This window comes from Tasmannia lanceolata, unplaced genomic scaffold (genome assembly GCF_043159265.1).
Source record: "Tasmannia lanceolata isolate RefF3 unplaced genomic scaffold, GAP_Taslan_0.1 ptg000012l, whole genome shotgun sequence".
Classification (NCBI taxonomy): Eukaryota; Viridiplantae; Streptophyta; class Magnoliopsida; order Canellales; family Winteraceae; genus Tasmannia; species Tasmannia lanceolata.
The window spans coordinates 27,244,639-27,264,057 of record NW_027518689.1 but is presented as its reverse complement, the minus strand read 5'-3'; the positions used below and the strand labels follow the sequence as shown (position 1 = coordinate 27,264,057).

At 37.5% G+C, this 19,419-nt stretch overlaps 1 protein-coding gene across 1 annotated transcript; it reads right to left on the bottom strand.

Moving 5' to 3' along the window:
• Nucleotides 1–3,578: 3,578 nt before the first annotated feature.
• Nucleotides 3,579–18,978, bottom strand: GR (glutathione reductase). Its single transcript, XM_077391950.1, has 11 exons — nt 18,552–18,978; nt 10,611–10,836; nt 10,215–10,493; nt 9,955–10,131; nt 9,380–9,433; nt 9,130–9,278; nt 5,806–5,869; nt 5,562–5,732; nt 5,175–5,312; nt 4,925–4,983; nt 3,579–3,835 (listed from the first exon to the last, which is right to left on the bottom strand). Exons 1-10 carry the CDS (start codon nt 18,914–18,916, stop codon nt 4,942–4,944), a joined length of 1,665 nt encoding a protein of 554 aa, XP_077248065.1. The 5' UTR covers nt 18,917–18,978; the 3' UTR covers nt 3,579–3,835; nt 4,925–4,941.
• Between the last annotated feature and the right edge of the window lie 441 nt (nt 18,979–19,419).

The following is a 19,419-nucleotide window of genomic DNA, read 5'->3' as shown; positions in this document are numbered from 1 at the left end:
AATATCAAGGATCCGTCGCAGATTACCACCACTAATTTGAGCGTCTTGCTAATAGAGTTGAAGGGTGGTCTGAAGAAGCACTGCTCGGAAGTTTCATCATGGGTCTGCGAAGTGAAATCGGGTCGGAGGTAATGATGTTTAAGCCTGCGACTCTCATGTAGGCTACACGACTCGCACAACGCCAGGAAGAAAAGCTTGCACGTCAAAGACTAGCTGACAAGCATAGTGGTACCCGCCCTATATCACCAACACCCTACACAACTTCTGGGAACGATGGTGCAGGATCCAAACTTGTGGTCAATTCATCTATGCCTCTGATACGTCTTTCTTATGCGAGATGAAAGAGTGCAGAGACAGGGGCCTCTGTTATAATTGTGATGAGTAGTTTAAGCCAGGTCATCATTGTTAGAGTCTCCAAATTTACCCATTGGATGGAGATGCCGAGGAGGAAGGAGAACATACAGTAGGCGTTGAATTTTTCTCATTTCCCACCTTAAGGATAAGGCGTTTTTCAAGCAGAGGGAATGTTAGGATTCGTTAGGTTTATCTTCTTTATTTTATTTTATCTTTACCTTTTTATTGAGTTGGTAAAATCCCATAATATAATTGTTTGATGCAATTATATTTCATAAATCCCTAACACCGAGCATCATTGAAAAGGTTCCTCTGTGTAACTTATTGCATTGAAAAGTTCATTGCTACATCAATCTCCTACTAAGGACTGTGGAAACTTGAAGTTTGTCTGGAACTGGGTATCCTACAGCTGCTCGGTCTTTGGCACTGACTGTCATTTGGATTATAGTCAAATACGGATTCACTTTCTTTCATCTTTGAAGAGTCAAATCTATCTTTCAGAAGATAATGTATGATTCAGATACACTGTGATTTTGTGTTCACCGTAGATGATCTCTAGGTCAAGTTTCATCAAAGTGAGGAGTACTTTTTAATAAATTGAAGGTTGCCCTATGACTTGATGAATTGGGCGAGGGTGACCAAATCAACGAATGATGGATGGTTGTGAATTGGGAAGCTAAGGATGCGTAATAAGTCTCTATTAGGTAAATGGCTATGGAGGTACGGGAATGAAAAGTTAGCTCTCTGGTACCGTGTGGTCAGATCCAAATATGGTTCGGAATGAGGGGGGACTGGAGCATTAAGATACCGGTAACTGAAAAGGGTTCAGGATTTTGAAATCCATTTGCTCAGCCAAGGTTGACTTCGAACAAAAAATACATTATAAGGTGGGAAAAGGTATGGCGGTGCGATTCTGGATGGACCTTTCGTGTGGCAAAACACTACTCTGTGTGGAGTACCCGAGGTTATTCCATGTTGTAGTGCGAACCGATACAGCGGTGGTAGACTATCTGGTATGAGAGGGACAGATGGGGAGAGGATTCTGGGACATTCGACTACGAATGGATCTTAAAAAGGTGGAAATACAAGACTGCCAAAGACTCCTTATGCAGCCGAATTCGGTATATTATTCAAACTTCAAGGAAGATGAGAGGATTTGGTCACCAGAATCAAATGGTGAATTCACGGCCAAATCTTTCTTTGCGGTATTAAATGCAGGTCAGGCAACAGATAGAAGGCGCATCGGAAAATCCCTTGCACCTCCAAGAGTGGTAGCTTTTGGATGGATGTTGGTGCACATAAAAATTAATACTTGTGATTGCTTAAAAAGGAGACATTTCAGTCTAGCAAGCATGTGTGTTCTTTGTTAATAGGATGAAGAAACATTGGATTATCTGATGTTGCATTGTCCTTTCTCATATCACCTGTGGTCAAGGACAATTGGAGCTTTTGAAATGAACTGGGTATGCCCGAGTTCAATTAATTCACTCATGCTTAATTGGCCAAATGGGCCTTTTGGGGAGACCGGTAAGTTCTATGGTCCACCTTCCCTTACGCCATTGTCTTGAATATCTGGAAGGAACGGAATAGACGTATCTTTGCAGGACAGAGAAAGACATTTGGCCGGTTAGCGACGGATATCAAGGTGGAACTCATTTCATGGGTCAAGATCAAGAAGAGAATCCCCTACGGGGTAGAAGATCTCATAAGGAATTTGTTGTCAATTATTTGGGATAGAACAATATGCACCAAACCTAAACCAAAATGGAAGGCCCCACCATGTGGGTGCCTGAAACTCAATTTTGATTGAAGTTCTATTGGTAACCCGGGGAAGGCTGGCATTGGGGGTCTGATTAGAGATGATAAAGAAACTACTATCATGACATTCTCAGGTCCAATAGGGATATGTGATGCAAATGAGGCTGAAATTAGGGCTCTCCTCTTCAGCCTGCGATGGGCATACGAGAACAATCAACGACCATTAATTGTTGAGGGTGATTCGACAAATGCGGTGGCTTGGGCATCGGGTACTTTAGAGGGACCCTGGAGATTACAAGACTTAATAGTGGAAGTACTTGATTTAGTAAGGTCGTTGGGTTCTAGGATTGAACATTGAAGGAGATCGGCAAATGAGGAGGCGTATAGCTTAGCAAAAGTAGGAACTCTGAGAGAGGAAATGTTGGTTGTTAGTTCCTTGTAATCCCTTTACGGGTTTGTTTCGGACCACTGATCCTTATCTTGCGGGGGGGGGGGGAATGTCCCAACCGCTTTAATAAATTGTCAATTTTCAAAAAAAAAGAAAAAAAGATTGGTTCAACTCATCTTTCTGCATGTGTAAAAAAAGTTGGAAATTTTAGATTTTTTTTTCCTTTCTAAACTTGTTTAGAAAATTCGAGCACAATCTAAACAGGGCCATAATTTTTCGAGATTCAAATCCTATATTGTTAGATAATAAGGCCCCATTAGGCAACGTCCTTCTCATTCCCTGACTATTCCCTGACTCAGTTCCCATGCTCAGTGCGGGGAGAACAGAATCACCCGAAGGGGACTCAATTTTGCTTTGAGATTTTAGTTTCTTTTGGCACTTGAAAGTGTGAATTTCAAAAGATGGGTGGAGAAAATGATTTCCAGACTGCCTAAGATAATGTCATTGACTTCTTAGAAGATAATTTGCAAAGAAAAGATGTACCGGCAAAAGTCCACATACTGTACAGTAAATTTAAAAGCTTAAACAAAAGCAACCTTTAACCATCCCAAAAGGATTTTTCTGGTTCCACCCACCAGGTAGAAATGAATGGGATCCATAGCATGAAATTTCAAGGTACAATCCCTTCTACTGAAAAGAGACTAGTGGACTACGACCTCCTTTAGATATATGACACTCCATTGGGATGTTGTATTAGGATGATGGGTAAACTCTTTGGAGCTCTTAATGGGTTATAATTGGTTTGAACAGAACAAAAAAATCTAGAGGTAAGACTGACCAAACTAGCTAGACTCTAGCCTGAATAAAAATCTAATCAGGCCAAGAGAGTAGTAAAAACCAATAAAGAAACTAAGGTTTACAACCCTTCATTTTTATACATTCACCCCTCTTTGATTAGTATTCATTAGACTCAGACAGTCCGATGGGCTCCAATTAGTAGTCATTTGGGTCCGACTATAATGGTCGGATCTTATCTGAGGCCGGAGTGAGCACGGCAGCACGACAAACCCGCCAAGACTACATCAAGTAATATATGAACATTATAGTAAAAAGAATATTATTTCACAGCAGTACATTCAATAAACATTATTGGGACCTATTATCAGTAATGGGTTCCCTCTAAACCCAAGATAATACATGTAACTCTGCAAGTTAAAAGAGCAACTGCTTTTGTCGAGTATGAACAAAACCTGGATCTTAAATAATTAGACCTGAAAGCTCCCATGAATGCAAGTCTCTGGTCTTGATTGAGACTTTCCCATTGAAGAATGAACCCTAGAATAAATGCCAAAAACCAGAAAGTTGTAGTTTAGAGGCAATAATAATGCTGACATGTGGGTAATATACAGACAATTTGCACCATTAACTTCTTTTTTTCCTTTTTTTTTTCACTTTGCCATCAGTTGACAAAACCACGTGCTTCCCTAGAATTATGAGTTTCAACGCAAATTTCTGAGGGCTAAGGGAGATGATCTTGAAACAAAAATTCTAGAGTGACTAAGGTACGTAGAATACTCGGGGTTCTGGCCACTTGACTGGCTTACAGAACATTGAGAAAAAAAATAAAATTCACCAAAGGTTCCTGAAGTCAGCTGTTTAAGAATCTACAACGCACTAGAATGCCCTTGTTGACGATCCTTTCTTCCTCGAACAATGTGATGTCACACAAATCACATAATGTTCTTGTGAATTACGACCAATACCAGGTATACAAGCAGTGATTTCAAATCCTGAAGTCAGTGTATCAAAACTCATACTGGTTCCTGAACTCGGTGTTTCCAAACTCATAAGCAAAAAGAACTCGGCCAACGTAAAACCATATTCACACTAGGCGAGTCAGTGATTGATGTGGTCAGGTTCTCATTTACTCGGCTGAGTCGAGAGTTCTTGATTTACTTGGATGGGCCAAAACTGAATCGACTTGGAGTTTGATTGAATTTGTGGAGTTTTTAAGCAGTTCTTGGATTTAACTACAGATTATGGCTGCATTTTGCAATGCTAGCATTATTCGATTCGAGGGGCCAGATTCCAGTTTAAAAATGAGTTGAGCTGTTACAGAAAATACTGGTGAATCACAGATGAGTTATTGCGATTGATTGGCCATGGAAATCCAGATATTCTACTCATCCTTCGACATATATTATCCTTGGTAACGACCTTAAATGAGTAACTATTTTATTTCATGGCTTTAAATTTCAAACTGGCTTCCAAGTTAAGACTAAAGTGGATTCAAATAAATACTTAGACAACGGAAAATAACAATCAAAGGGATAAAAAAAAGGACATTAACAGGGCATGACAAAAATATTTATCAGTACATGAGATGCTTCTCCAGTTACCAACACAACGCGGTAGATAACTTACCTCACAAATCGCAAGTGCTAAACTTTTGCTGTGCTTTTAAACTCAGCATCAGATTTTCCCTGCAAAATACAATATGTCAAACTGACGAAGAAAACCGCAATATTTAAATGCCGTAGGTCAAAAAGGAATTCAAGGAAAAAGAAAGCACAGCCTGCAATAATTGTAATAGCCAGAGACCAATTCTCAATGTTTCATTAGTAAGGACCTGCGTATGAACTGTCATATTAAAACATGGCTTGCAGGAACAAACCTCAGATGTAGGATCCCTCCGGATCTTTTGAGTGGGAGTCCTCATTGTAACAAACTCCTCAGCGGCCGTAGGGTGAATTCCAATTGTGGAATCAAAATCTGCCTTGGTCAATCCAGCTTTCACAGCAATTGCAATCCCCTGACAATTAATAAGATCCAATGATAGAAAGACCAGATGCAGAAAAGTATGAAAGCAAGCATGCTTTTAAATTTCGGCCAAAACCCAAAATTTCGGAATTCGGGCCGGGACCGATATTTAAAACAGAAACCGAAATTTAAAAATAATTTCGGCCAAAATTATAAGATTTCCCATTTTCACCTTAGGCCGAAACCGAAACCAAAACTGAAATTTAAAACCATGAAAGCAAGCAACCAATGAAAAACAAACCTGTATGATTTCTGGTGCATCGTCTCCACACATGTGTACTCCTAATACTTTGTTTGTTTTTGCACAGACAATGACTTTCATCAGAACCCGGTCGGGGAGCCCAGAAAGAGTTGCTTTTAAAGGCATAAAGTTGGCTGTGAAGACATCGATGTCACCATATTCTTGAACTGCCTGCAACATTTAGAAGATATTAAGGGATAAAAGGTGGTCTCCAATGGTGCAGCAATGGGAGTTTTGATATTACCTGCTCTTCGGTGAGACCAACTTGTCCAATTGGCGGCTGGGAAAAGACAGCAGACGGGACAGCTCTGTTTCAAATATAATAACCCATTAACCGCCCATATGATAATTCACGAACAACAAGAAGTCCATTTCAAGGAAATTTTGTATTAGAAAATAATCAAAGAAAAGGGAGTTGATTGAAGAAAGAAATGAGAGAAAACGGCCGAAGTAGCAATTGCATGATCATGAATATGTTGTAGGACCTCACTTCTTCAGCATGCAAAATATAAAAAAAGCATAGCTGAAGTTCATAAAAGATGATCACATGTGATATAGATCTCTGCTGGAAATCAGATAGAAATGGAAAATTTCTTCTCAGATGAGAAGAAATTCGAATCTGGACCGAATCCTTGCAAAAAACAACTCAAAAGTTTGGAAAAAATCGGAATTCTTGCAGATTTTTAGCTCTGACACCATATTAGATGTAGATCTGGTATGGATCCACTCTTAATTGGTTAATTATTATCCAGAAACCAATTTAGATCAGTGAAAGAGCACTAATCGAATGAAAATTCTGATAAAAACCGGTCCAAAAACAGAAACTTGCTGGTTTAGAACAGAAAATTGATAAAATGAGAAGAAAAATAGCAAAAAGTTACTCTTTTACTATTAAAAAATAGCAAAAATTGAACTAGAATAGAAATGAGGCTAAAACAACTGAAATTTTATTGAATTTTGATGAAAAATGATAGCAAGAGGTATACTTGGCTAAGTTTAAAGCTCAAAACTGAGATGAAAAAGAAGAGGAAGGCCCTCTTAAGCAGGATTTCTCTTCTAACATCAATCTAAGCTCCTCTTACAAGTGTTTTTTTTTTTTTTTTTTGAATGCTCTTAGAAGTGTTTTCTCTCTCCCAAAGCTAGGGTAAAGCTCACAAATTTCAAATCTCAGCAAAAAAGTCCCTCTAAAATTCAAAAGAGAGCTACTTATATGGGGACCCAAGCCTAGACTACTCTCATTACAAGAATGCCCTCACTACATCTCTCAATTATAAGTATACCACTCCTACTCAAAGACTAGAAATACACCCCTACTAAAAGAGAAAATTTCTTGGCACATGAAATGATGCATTGAATAAAGCTTATGCTTGCTTTTGCAATTCTGTGGATATGATACCCTCCACGGTCATGATGTGATTGAATTGGTGAACTATCCCGCTACTTTCTTCTTTCCAAAAGATAATTAGATTCTTTTTACATTTCAGTTCATCTTCTTCAATTTCAATCTTGAACTCCCTTTGATTTCTAGTTTTATTCCAAAACAAACATGCACTGTTCACAAAGGTTTTTTCCAATTCGTGAACTGCCCGAGCTTCTTTTAAACACCACAAATACATCTAGTGTACGGTTTTCTGATACATCCTTTCTTTATCCCCTGCGCATGTTAATAATTTTGCTTGAGGATTTTGTTAACAGTTTTGCATTGTAATTCTAGATTTGATAAATTGATGGGTATTCCTATCTTCTCTAATGACAACTAATTGCCCCACGATAGTCCTAGATCAATTCTAATATTGAATTCCCCTACAAACGGTTTGGATTTCGTCTAGTTTACTCCCTACAACTTGTCTTTCCCCTAAAATTCAGTTAGGGCCCATTTGGATGCCGAGAAGATTTTGATTTGGATTTCTCACATTTGCAGCCCTTGTTGTGTTGTAATTTGGATCCGGACCAAATCCTTTGATTTCCAAATTAGCGACTGACAGTGAAAAAAATCATATTTCCAAATATGCTATGGAAATAAGTAATTGGAAATCCATAGATCTGGCAGTTTCCTTCACCCTCTTTGCTCCTCAACCTCTCCCCTCCAGCAGGAAGTACCCCCTTCCCTCTCTGTCTCCCTCAACAGGAACTGCCAGATCTATTCATTTTGTATTGAAAACTCAATTCCAAATCAAACTACAAAATATGAGGTATCCAAACGGGCCCTTACTGAAGTTTTATGAAATCCCTCCCATAGATTGTCCTACGTCAATTGCTCTGCTCTTGCTCACTCATGCCGTCTGCCCAGTCTCTAATGAGGTGGATAAGCAAGGGCCTCTCCCAACATCTCCTCATCTCCTAACCTATGGAGGAATTATAAAATGATTTACTTCTGGAGCATCTTATGGCAATAATACACGGAAAATATTTAAAGAACATATAGATGACATAAAATGACAAAAAAATGCTTCATGAAGCACTTCCCCATAAATTTAATGGCCAAAGGGATGATGGAATGTTTAATTTGTAAGAAAACTAAGCTGATAACTTTAATCCTAGAACGAAAAATTTCTAACCACTAGAATTCGAATAACTTCAATCCTTCAATCCTATGGACTCAAATAAGAACTCGATGAAAGAAAATCTGGAAAACTGGATGTAATCCTTTACACAAGAGAAAGGCACCCACATCTATCTACGAACAATTGTACACATCATCATGCCTGCGATTAGTGTCATTTAGATGTTTATGCAAGAACCATAAAAATATTTTTACATAGAAAAATTCAAAATCAAGAAAAAGCAAGAAATATCTAATTCTGATCGTACTCTATATGATCACCAACTGAAAATACACAGGTCTGAACAGATAATTGGGAAGGCACCTTTGAAGGCATTAATCAGCATCTTAACATGTCAAGCAGTCAATTCAGAAGAAATTTGGTAGCTCTATCCAACACTTTATTCCTGTATTGTCTTAATGACAGATGCTACTAAATAACAAAACCGGGTACGTTATAATAGAAAAAAGGCATGCCCATCCTAGCACCAAATCGGCAACATTATAATAGAAAAGCAGTTGGTAAAATTTGGATGCGGATGGTAAGAATTTTTTCAACAGAAATCAGTAGAAAAAAATCAATTACTTCACATAAATAGGAGAAAAAACTATGCTTGTTATATCTATCATATGTTGAAAAGAAATATGAATACTAAAACCACCTGGCATTTTTCAGTCCATGACAATTTCTACATACATTTTAGCAGCCTGTTGGTTTTCCTAGACATATATAATGTTGGTACATCTCTAGAATATTCTATTTTAATTCCTGATCTTCGAAAGTGTTTTACCATAACCTTTAAATTCTATTTGAGGCAGAAAACGCTGAAAAATCTAGAAAATAAAGTTCAGAAACTCAAATACTGGAATTATTTATTGTTTGGACCAGTAGCAGCATGACTGCATCAGCTTTCAGCAGTCCTTGCTCTATTTCAGCAGCAAAATAAAGAAAGTTCTCTGTTTTTTTTTTGAAGGGAGAAAGTGCTTACATACACACAATTTACTCACAAGTCACAAGGTATGTACCTATAATCAGGTTTTATGGGTTCTTTGCCAAATACAGTTTTTGCAAATGCCCCTCCTTCCATCAATGCAACTGGAGTCAAATTTATCCTATCGGTCACATCACCAACAGCCCAAATGGAATCAACCGATGTTCGTGAATATTCATCAACCTGAGGAAGTCATAAACAATGATTAAAAAAACTCTATTGGTAATCATGAAAATAAAAGATATACTGATGACAAATGCAAAGTGATAAAGCTATAAATTTGCCTCTATTGCTCCATTCTTGGCCGTTTTCACCCCAACCATCTCCAGACCCAAGTTCTGCAATGCAAGGAGAGCTCAAGTAACATCATCATTTTAATGGGTGTTAAAACTCATGGATGACTCAGAATTGTTTTCTAGTTTCCCAAACTCAGGTTGTTGAATCAATTTAAAGCTTAACCGACCTTTATAAATCAGAGTTCTGACCAAGGACCAAGACCTGGCCAAAATGAATCAACTTGGCTTAGGTCCAAGTCAATCAACAAGCTTTTGAAAACTGATTTTAATTCAGTATACATATGGTTTAGTTGATTGTTCACTCTTAGTCAATCATTCACTGAGCCGAGTTGACTTGGTTTTGGCCCAGCTGAGTCAATAAAAAACCTGTTCGACTCATCTGACCCAATAAAGGACATGTGTCATTCATTGACTCGCAGAAAACTTGTTCGACTTACCTGAGCCAATAAACTGGACTCGGTTTTACCTTGGGCGAGTTCTTGTTCAATTAGAAGTTTCTAAACACGGGTTAAAATACCATAGATTTGGATTAGAAAACTTGAAATTCGTAACTGATAGCAAACCTTAGTGTTTGGTCTACGTCCAGTTGCAAACATGACATGTGAGAAGCCGTCAATAGTTCCTTTATTAGTTTTCAGAGATAGTGAACCATCTGCTAATTTTTGGATTGCCTGAGGAGATTCCTCTGTGTGAAATTCGATTCCTCTTAGAGATATCTGTTCACCAACAAAATCTCTGATCTGCAATAATCTAGACGTGAGATAAAATATTATACTATTTGCAAACATGAACTATTCAAGTGCTTTGACAATGACTTTCTCACCTCCTCATCAAAGCCTCTTAAAACTTTTTTCTGCCGGATAAAAACATGGACTTCACTACTTAATCCATTGAAAATTCCTGCGAACTCCAAAGCAATGTACCCACCTCCTACTATTGCAATCTTATCAGGTTTTGCAGGCAAATCTAGAGCAGCATCAGAGTCTATAACATACTCTTTTCCAGGAATATCGGGAATGAAGGGCCGTCCACCAACTGAAATGAGTATATGTCTTGCAGAATATAATTTCCCATTCACATCAACAGTATGTGGATCAACAATCTGGGGAAATACACATTACAATTCATGCAACAAATTAAAAATGTGTGCATTAATTTGTAGAAGTGTTTGCAGTAGACTTTCTTTAAACTTTAACCTGATTTTATAATGTCATCCAACCTTTCCACGACCTTCAATTAATGTCACACCAGCATTGTTCAAAATATTTTTGTAAATCCCAGTAAGCCGCTGTAACTCGGCATTCTTGTTGGCCATCAGAGTGCTCCAGTCATGCTTAGGATCAACTTCATAGTTCCATCCAAAGCCACGACTCTCTTCAAAATCATGGGAGTATTTGGATGAATAGACAAGTAGTTTCTTTGGCACACACCCACGAAGTACACATCTACATTAGGAAAGGGAAAAAAAAGAGGAGTCATTCATTCATACAGTAAACCATATAAGAAGTATACCTATTACAATCCAAAGGTCATATGAAAATGAATCCTCAAACTACTTAATATAAGAGTCTACCCACTTCTATACTTTTCCTCAGTTAGGATGACTGCACGAAAAAGGGATGGAATGACTGTTCAATGATACTGATTATCAGCAGTTCATCATTGTGAAAGAACCAATTACTCCAAAAGCTTAAGCTGTTGGAGAAGGTGTTATTTAAACTTTTATACTTTAACACTTCTCCTCAATGTGGCCCCCCTCTTTTTAGGGTTGGCCTAAACGTGGCAGAAGTGGCTCCTCTTTTTGGGTTGACCATTACATGTGGATTTTTAATATCAAGGAGTTTTGAACCCAGGACCTTTACTCTGAAACCATGTTAAACAATCAATTACTCCAAAAGCTTAAGCTGTTGGAGAAGGTGTTATTTAATCTTTTATACTTTAACAATCATCAAGCTAGAGATTGTGAAATTCTCATTTCAGTATGAGCATGGTTCAAAATATTTGTATCGGTCGTGATATCAAACAGAAGCTAAAACGACATATAACAGCCATATGTCAATATGGATCGACCATATCAGCGGCATGTGTCGATCGCATTTGTGATATGTATCGACCGTATCGGCAGTACACATGAATCAAGCGATCCAAATTCTCATGGTCCAATAAACAGGATGATACGCAATGTTTCAATCATGGTTTTGTCTCTGCTTCTATTTTAATAATTTTTGGCATATTTAATTTAACTAAAAATTATTATTTGATAATTGTAACATGAGTTATTATATTCGCACTGTGTTAGTGAAGTACTGGTTGCTTGCCAGTCAAGTTCTTTTTGTTCCTATTGGATTTCTACATGATGGAGTAGATGGTGGAAATATCGGTGGCTTGCCAGTCAAGTTCTTTTTGTTACTGTCGGATTTTGAGTAGATGGTGGAAGAGAAAGTGAGTGAAGAGAAGAAGAGAGATAGAGAATGGCGTGAAAGAGAGAAGAGAAAATCATGTTCTCTCTCCCTACGATTTCATATGTTAGTGAAATAGAATACAATGACCAAATTGCCCTTAAAGTGGCGTGAGTACATTTAACACTCCCCCTCAAGCTGGAATGTATATATCATACATTCCTAGCTTGTTAAAAGCATCCTTTAACTTAGCAGACCCTAATGGTCTGGCGAACACATCTGCAAGCTGGTATGTTGATCGAGTCAAAGATGGTACATATTTCTCCTCTTTGGATTCTCTGGCGAATGAAGTGGCAATCCACTTCAATGTGTTTGGTTCGTTCATGGAAGGTTGGTAGTGATATGAACAGCAGATTTGTTGTCACAATACAACCGTGTTGGACTTTGTTAACTTACCAACTTCTCCAATAGCTTAAGCTGTTGGAGAAAGGCGTTATTTATCTTTTATACTTTAACACTCCCCCACACGTGTGGCCCACTTGGCAAACACGTGGCACATGTGGTCCCACTTTGGGCCGACCATCGCATGTGGATTTTTGCTATCCGGGAGGTTTGAACTCGAGACCTTTTGCTCTGATACCATGTTAACTTACCAACTTCTCCAAAAGCTTAACATTGTATCAAAGCCAAAGGTCTCGAGTTCAAACCTCCCGGATAGCGAAAATCCACATGCGATGGTCGGCCCAAAGTGGGACCACATGTGCCACGTGTTTGCCAAGTGGGCCACACGTGCGGAGGAGTGTTAAAGTATAAAAGATAATAACATCTTTCTCCAATAGCTTAAGCTTTTGGTGAAGTTGGTAAGTTAACAGACTTGAAGGTGGAAAACCAATTTCTGATAGAAAAGACTACAACCAAATCATTTCTTCACTCATGTATGACATAGCCCTGTATTCTGCTTCTGCACTTAATTTAGACACAATATCTTGCTTCTTACTTCTCCAAGACACCATATCACCTCCAACAAAGGTACAATAACCCGTTGTGGACCTCCTATTTGCTGCAAACCCCGCCCAATCTCCATCAGTGAACCACTCTACTCTCTCATGACCATTTTCATTAAAACATAAGCCTTTCCCTGGTGTATCCTGCAAGTATCTGTCAATCTAAATCACAACTGCCCGATGGGATGTACAAGGAGAACTCATACCCCTACAGCGTATGAGATATCATGACGGATGACTGTCAAATAAATCAACTTTCCAACCAACCTTCTGTATCGACCTGGATCATCTAACAGGTCTCCTTGATATGGAAAGAGCTTCATAGTCGGATCCATAGAAAGGGTTTGGGAAGAAAAACCAAAGGTTGGGGGACGGCGGCTAGGGTTTGGAGGGTTTGGGGTGGGTGGTTGGAGGAGGGTAAGGGTTAGGGTGGTGTGAGGCAAGAAGTGTAGGAAGAAAGATGAGGGTTAGGGTTTTATTGAAAAACCCCAAAAGAGTTTGGCTAGGGTTTCAAAAACATGGAAAAGAAAAGTAAGTGAGAGGAAGATAATGGTACCTTTAACAAAGAGGAATTACCTCCACCTTTAGCTCTGATACGATGGTGGATTTCTACATGACGGATTAGATGGTGGAAGAGAAAGTGAGTGAAGAGAAAAAGAGAGATAGAGAATGGGGTGAAAGAGAGAAGAGAAAATCAAGTTCTCTCTCCCCACGATTTCATAAATTAGTGAAATATAATAAAATGACCAAATTGCCCTTAAAGTAGCATGAGTACATTTAACAATTACCACTTGAACTCAAGTGTTGAAAATTGTACTAGCAGGTCACATGGTTAAAAAAACAGTCGAAATGAAAAAAGAACAGTTAAACAAGAAGAAAACGCCTACACATATAGATCTAGGTCAAAATTTCTAAATCATCAAACATAAAAGAAACACATTTATTAAATAAATTAAAAAAATATGAAAATATGCAATATAACAAAATATATGTTAAGTATAATAATTAAATAATGAAGAAAATGAAGAAAAAAAACCATGCATAACTTGATAGATGTAGCCTAATAGATGTTTTAAACAAAAATGCATTACATGTAAGTCTGTCATTGAAAGATGGAATTTTTTTTTATTTTTTATTTTTAATCTTAAACCAAAACATTATTTTTTTAAAGGACGGAATATTACAAAGACAAAACAATAGATAAACCAGTAAACATAAAGACTGCAAAAATAATGCCGAAATCTCCTCATACATATGCAATGAGTCATGCATGGTTATGCATGGTTTTGATGTACTACAACTAATCCATAAAAAATTAGATGCAACGAGGATTTTACCTACACCAGAAAATTCCGATTTTTTTTTTTGAATAGGGCATCAATTCAACAATTCAAGTTTCAAATCTTGTTTTTCATGGTTAAATGTAGTATATCTACTTTGTTTTAGGTCATACGACCCAAAATCAAGAATGAACCTTACGAAAATGAAAAACAAAAAGTTAAAATGAGGTTTGAGGTATTCACCTAAGCAGGACAAGATATGGACTTTGCTTCGGCCCCATAACGCTGATGAAATCCCATATCGACCGATACAATTATGACATACATGTCCGATACACTTGGATTTTTCTAAACACTGATAAGGGATGTACGTAGCGTTTAATATTTCATATCATGAGTATATTATGTGAGCAATATTCGTCAATTGTATCCTCTGGCATTGATATAGCTTGCTTTCTGGTTACTTCATTTGCACATGATATCAGAAAGCATTGTTGCATTATTTCCTTCTATTGAATCCATGAAAGACATATAAAACCTTGTGGCTAATAAGGTATTTACTTGTTATTAAATTAACTAAGGTTTATCCAAGGAGCACTAGATGCTAAGATTCACCAAGCATTGTCAAGTCAGATTGATTGGATTCCCTGAAAATAATGCCATCTGTTTCCATATTTCTTTCCCTGTTTTGCTCAGTGGCTGGTCCAAGTTACATGGTAAACTTGGTACTGGTGTGGCTCCTTGGTCCCCAATTCACTAGTAGTGAATGTACTTGGTAGGATGGAGCAGGCTTAACTCGTTATCAAACTTTTTGCATCTAGTCACTCTTATTAATTACTATGAAATTTTCATATTTACAGGTTTCATTGCATTTCTATAACAACTTTTACATTTTAGGGTATTTATAAATTTAATTTGCGTTTTAGAGTTATATTCACTTAGCACTAAAATAGTAAAGGGAAAGTTAAGAAAACAAAGAAAGAAAGAAAAAGGAAATGTGCATCTACATAACACAAGGTTAAGTGAATAGTAAAAAAACAAAAGAACCAACTTTAAATTCATAAACTGAGCAAGCCAATACAAGCACCAGAATGCCCAAATTAAAAATAAATTCTGAATGACAATCAGAATAGAAAAATGTAAAACTCATAATGCCAAGATTTGCGTATCAAGGCAGACCATACCCCCAAGTGGCGTGTAGCTTACTGGATCAAGATTCGATAGCTTTTTAAACTATCATGCAACCCCAAGTCAGTCGATAACCTAAATCTAATAAGCATGTGGCAAATTTGTCAAGCCACCAATCCTATCATTTGCACTTTAGCTGTCGGTCATGGAACAATGTACACTCTGGGATTCTGATCATAAGGATCCTAGCAGGCCCATTTAGAACAGATTCTGATTCTCAGATGGGGATACGTGATCCATGAAATGAGAATCCAACATCAACGGACCCTCCCCACAATATCAAAAAATTGATTGGAGTGCAAGAAAGGAAGTAATCATTACTTGATCTCATTGCAACTTAACACCATCTAACCTGGTCTAATCCTTGTACCCATGAGAAACCAAGAGCAACAAGACTATCTTGATGACCACTATAGAGGGGAAAATACAGAGGCTTTCCACGTCAATGACGTTGTTGTGTGAATTCAATTGAGGGGATGACATTGCTGAAGAAGCTACCAACACCTTAAATTCAAGAATATATGAAGAAAGAGAAAACAAAGAAACATTTCATGCATACATCACCCAACTGCTCTTGTTGCAGTTATATGGTTCTACATGTCCAGAAAAAAAAAGTATTGGAGCTGATATCAGCAACCCCTGTTTGATAAAAACACCTCATGTATGGTCTTTTTATGACAAATTATCTTTTTTCTTTTGCATGACAATCAAGAAGAGAGAGAGAGAGAGAGAGAGAGAGAGAGAGAGAGAGAGAGAGAGAGAGAGAGTAGCTTCTGAGCTGGTCCATATCAGCTAGTTTGTGGAGACTAAACACATCCAGGGCAAATAGTTCCCTAGAAATATATTTTGCAATTATTTCATGGAAGAAGATAATTCACTATATTTATAGAATCAAATAATCTTTGAGGATTCAATCATATTTAGCTTTTCGTGTTCTTCTATTGTGTGATCCATATTCATGTTGTGTGATAGTCAATTGTTTGTTCTTTTCTATTATAAATGGAGATAAAAGAAAAAAAAATTCTGTGATCAGAACGAGTTTTTGCCCTCGCACAAGGTTTGAAAAGATGTAACAAACACTCTGCTTCTAGCAAGAGGCTCATGCTTTCATTCTCTTTTCAAAGTAGTGGTTAGTGGCATTTGGATAATGACAGAAGTGGTACAATTTTCAGTCATTTTGTGACAATCTGGTGATCTGACAGCTCCAGGCTGTAGATGACTACAAAGGCAGCTGCAAAGCTGCAGATAGCAAGGCATCCCCCTTAATGGAAACTTTATGCAAAAACTCAAGCAAGTAACAAAGAAAAACAGGAATAAAATCATTTAAAATTACAAGACCAGTGTACAGTAATGTGAATAGCAAAATTACATATGAGGACTCAAGGTAAGACTAAGACTCCCAACTTCTAATCTAATCCAAACTATTAACTGCCGAAACTAATCCAAACTACTGATTTTAGACTTCTTTCCTAATTCAAACTTAATAAACTCAAATTACATCACATATAGAAAACCAATTACACTACCTTACTAAGTAACCTAAAGCTCACTTAAATTTTCTAAATACCCAGACTAGAAGCAGGGTTCTTTGTTGACTTCAATAGGAATCATGATGATGTCATCAAATCGAGCCTATTTGTGCCCCCTTTTCTACTCTTCAATAGGACTGGGGTAGAATCCCTTCCCACAGATTTTCTTCACAATCAACTAAAAAAAGATCATTGACTGCTTCCATTCCGAGACAGAGGCCAAAGTGCATAATTATAAATTCCTTTTCGTTTGCCGTTTCGTTTGGCGACCAAAACAGAGCGTTTCGGTGTTTCGTCGTTCAACGTTTCATTCGAAACTTTCGTTCCACTACGGCGATTGAAATTTTTTAATATTAAAAATATGAAAAAAAATCTAAAAAAAATCATTGTTAAAAATATAAGAAACAAATAGTCAAATATATGAAACCAAATTTGTAAAAGATCCAACCTTTACTTAAAGAAAAATAACTATTAGCTTAAATGCTTGTGTTGAACCGTGGGTTGACCCGTGCATGACAAGATAAAAAAAAATTAGAGACAAATTATGAGATTTTTTTACCTGACTTTTGTGATTTAATAATGTTTTGACATGATAGAATTTATGAATTTTTAAAATTCAAAAAATACTCCATCGTTTGGAAGTTAAGATTTTGACCTTGCTCGATTTTTTCGAATTTTGTACTAGAACTGGAAAGTTGACTTTTTATCCTTTTAGAATTGGGTCTTGAAACTATTTTTAATGAATCCAAATGGGGGTATTCCCTTATTTACATGTTAATCTTCAGACGTTACATGTAAATACTAAGAAGAAGAAAGAAAAAGAGAAGAGAACCAAGAAGAGACAAAAGGAGTAGAAGAAAAAAACAACTAAAATGATATTTCGGACGAAATTGGGCATTTGCCCTTTCTTCCGGAATTCCGGATCCCAGTCGAATTTCGTCCGAACCCAGACGAAATCCGGAACGAAACGAAATGGGTACCCATTTCGTACCGGATTTCGGTATGGAAAGAATCGTTTCATCCGGATTTAACGAAACGAAATGGAATTGATATCTATGTCCACAACTAAAACAACAGAGATAATCCCCCCCTCCTGATGCTCACTTTTGGCCAGCATAGGATCCATGTAAATTGGTTTTAGAATTTATTACGAAAGCACCAAAGTTATGTAGCACCATATTGCATAGCTAGATTTCTGAATTTTCCTAACATGTCTAAAACCAACAAGCTAGTCATCTAAAACTAACGCTATTTAACTTCATGCAATCTATACAAAAGATCACCATCTGCCATGCTCGTTACTGAATAGTTCAGCAAGCCACTCTGGTCCAAAGCCGAACATTCAATCCAAATTTCAAAACCTATGCATAGAATCTACACTTTTTTCAAAGGTCTTGAAGAATCCACTTATTTATTGCTGCAAAGTAGCAAAAGTCTTGATTTTCGCCATTCGTATCAGGCCAGAAATGACATATTTAAACCCATAATACAATATTTCTACAAGAGAAACATAGTTCAAAGTTAAAACAACACACAAAATGAAAAAAATAAAAATAAATACCCAAAACCCATATCAAACTAAATTGTTAAGGAATAATCAAACAAGTCATCATCTTCACATATTCCTTGATTTTTCATCATACCCAGAAAAGAAAACATCCAAAGTGCCCAAAACACAAAACCCAAGAATGAGGTAAAAGAAAATCAAGTTACCCAAAACCCATATGAAAAAAATATACAGAAAAAAATTCCCAACTTACGTTCCACCAAATCCACCGGTGTTGTCTGAGGAAATTGTACCAAAGGGAAGCTCACAAATGGCAACAGAAGCCCCATAATTCGCCGCGAAACGAGACGCGCGAACGCCACCACTACCTGCACCGATTGTGAAAAGATCAAAATCAAAGTTTCTAGGCTCTGCACCATTGTTAGACTCTGCCCTAACACTGAAGTGGCGATAGGGTGAAAGGGGAGATCGGTGGGTAGAGAATTTTAGAGATTTGAGAAGGGGAGCAGTGGAGTTTGTGGAGAGGAATTTAGAAGGACAAATTGGGATTTTCTTGTAGAGATTGTGAAGGGCTGAGGATGAGAAGGTAAGCTTGGGAGCTCCAAGAGGTGTGCCCATGGCTGTTTTGATATGTAATAATCTATACGACTGAGAGCAAAACCCTTGTTTTGGGTGTGGTTTTAGATGGATGTGTTTTTATGCCCGGAATAGCCTTGAGATTATTGGATGAAAAAAACGATATTATATTTGGCCCCTTTTTTACTTGGGATAGCCCCATGTAGTGTATTTGTGTGACTCCACTTTTAGACTATAGGAGGCTGTCCCAAGTAAAAATGGGCTTGATATATTATTTCACTTTTTTGAACATTCATGCCTTAGCTTTACGCAGGGTACAATGGAACATTGCCTTAGGAAGCCTATAAATTATGGTGAGCAAAAGAGAGAAATGAAAGGGGTTTGAGTACGGGTGCAACGGTTTTCTAAAACGCTACGCTACCCGAGAATTATCTTGGGTCGGGTCGGGTCTATTTTTTTTTTTCCAGAAACCCAAGATTTGTAAACCCGACCCTACCCAAGATAGTTTCTCGGGTTGGGTTTTCATTTTTTAGCGCAGATAGTGA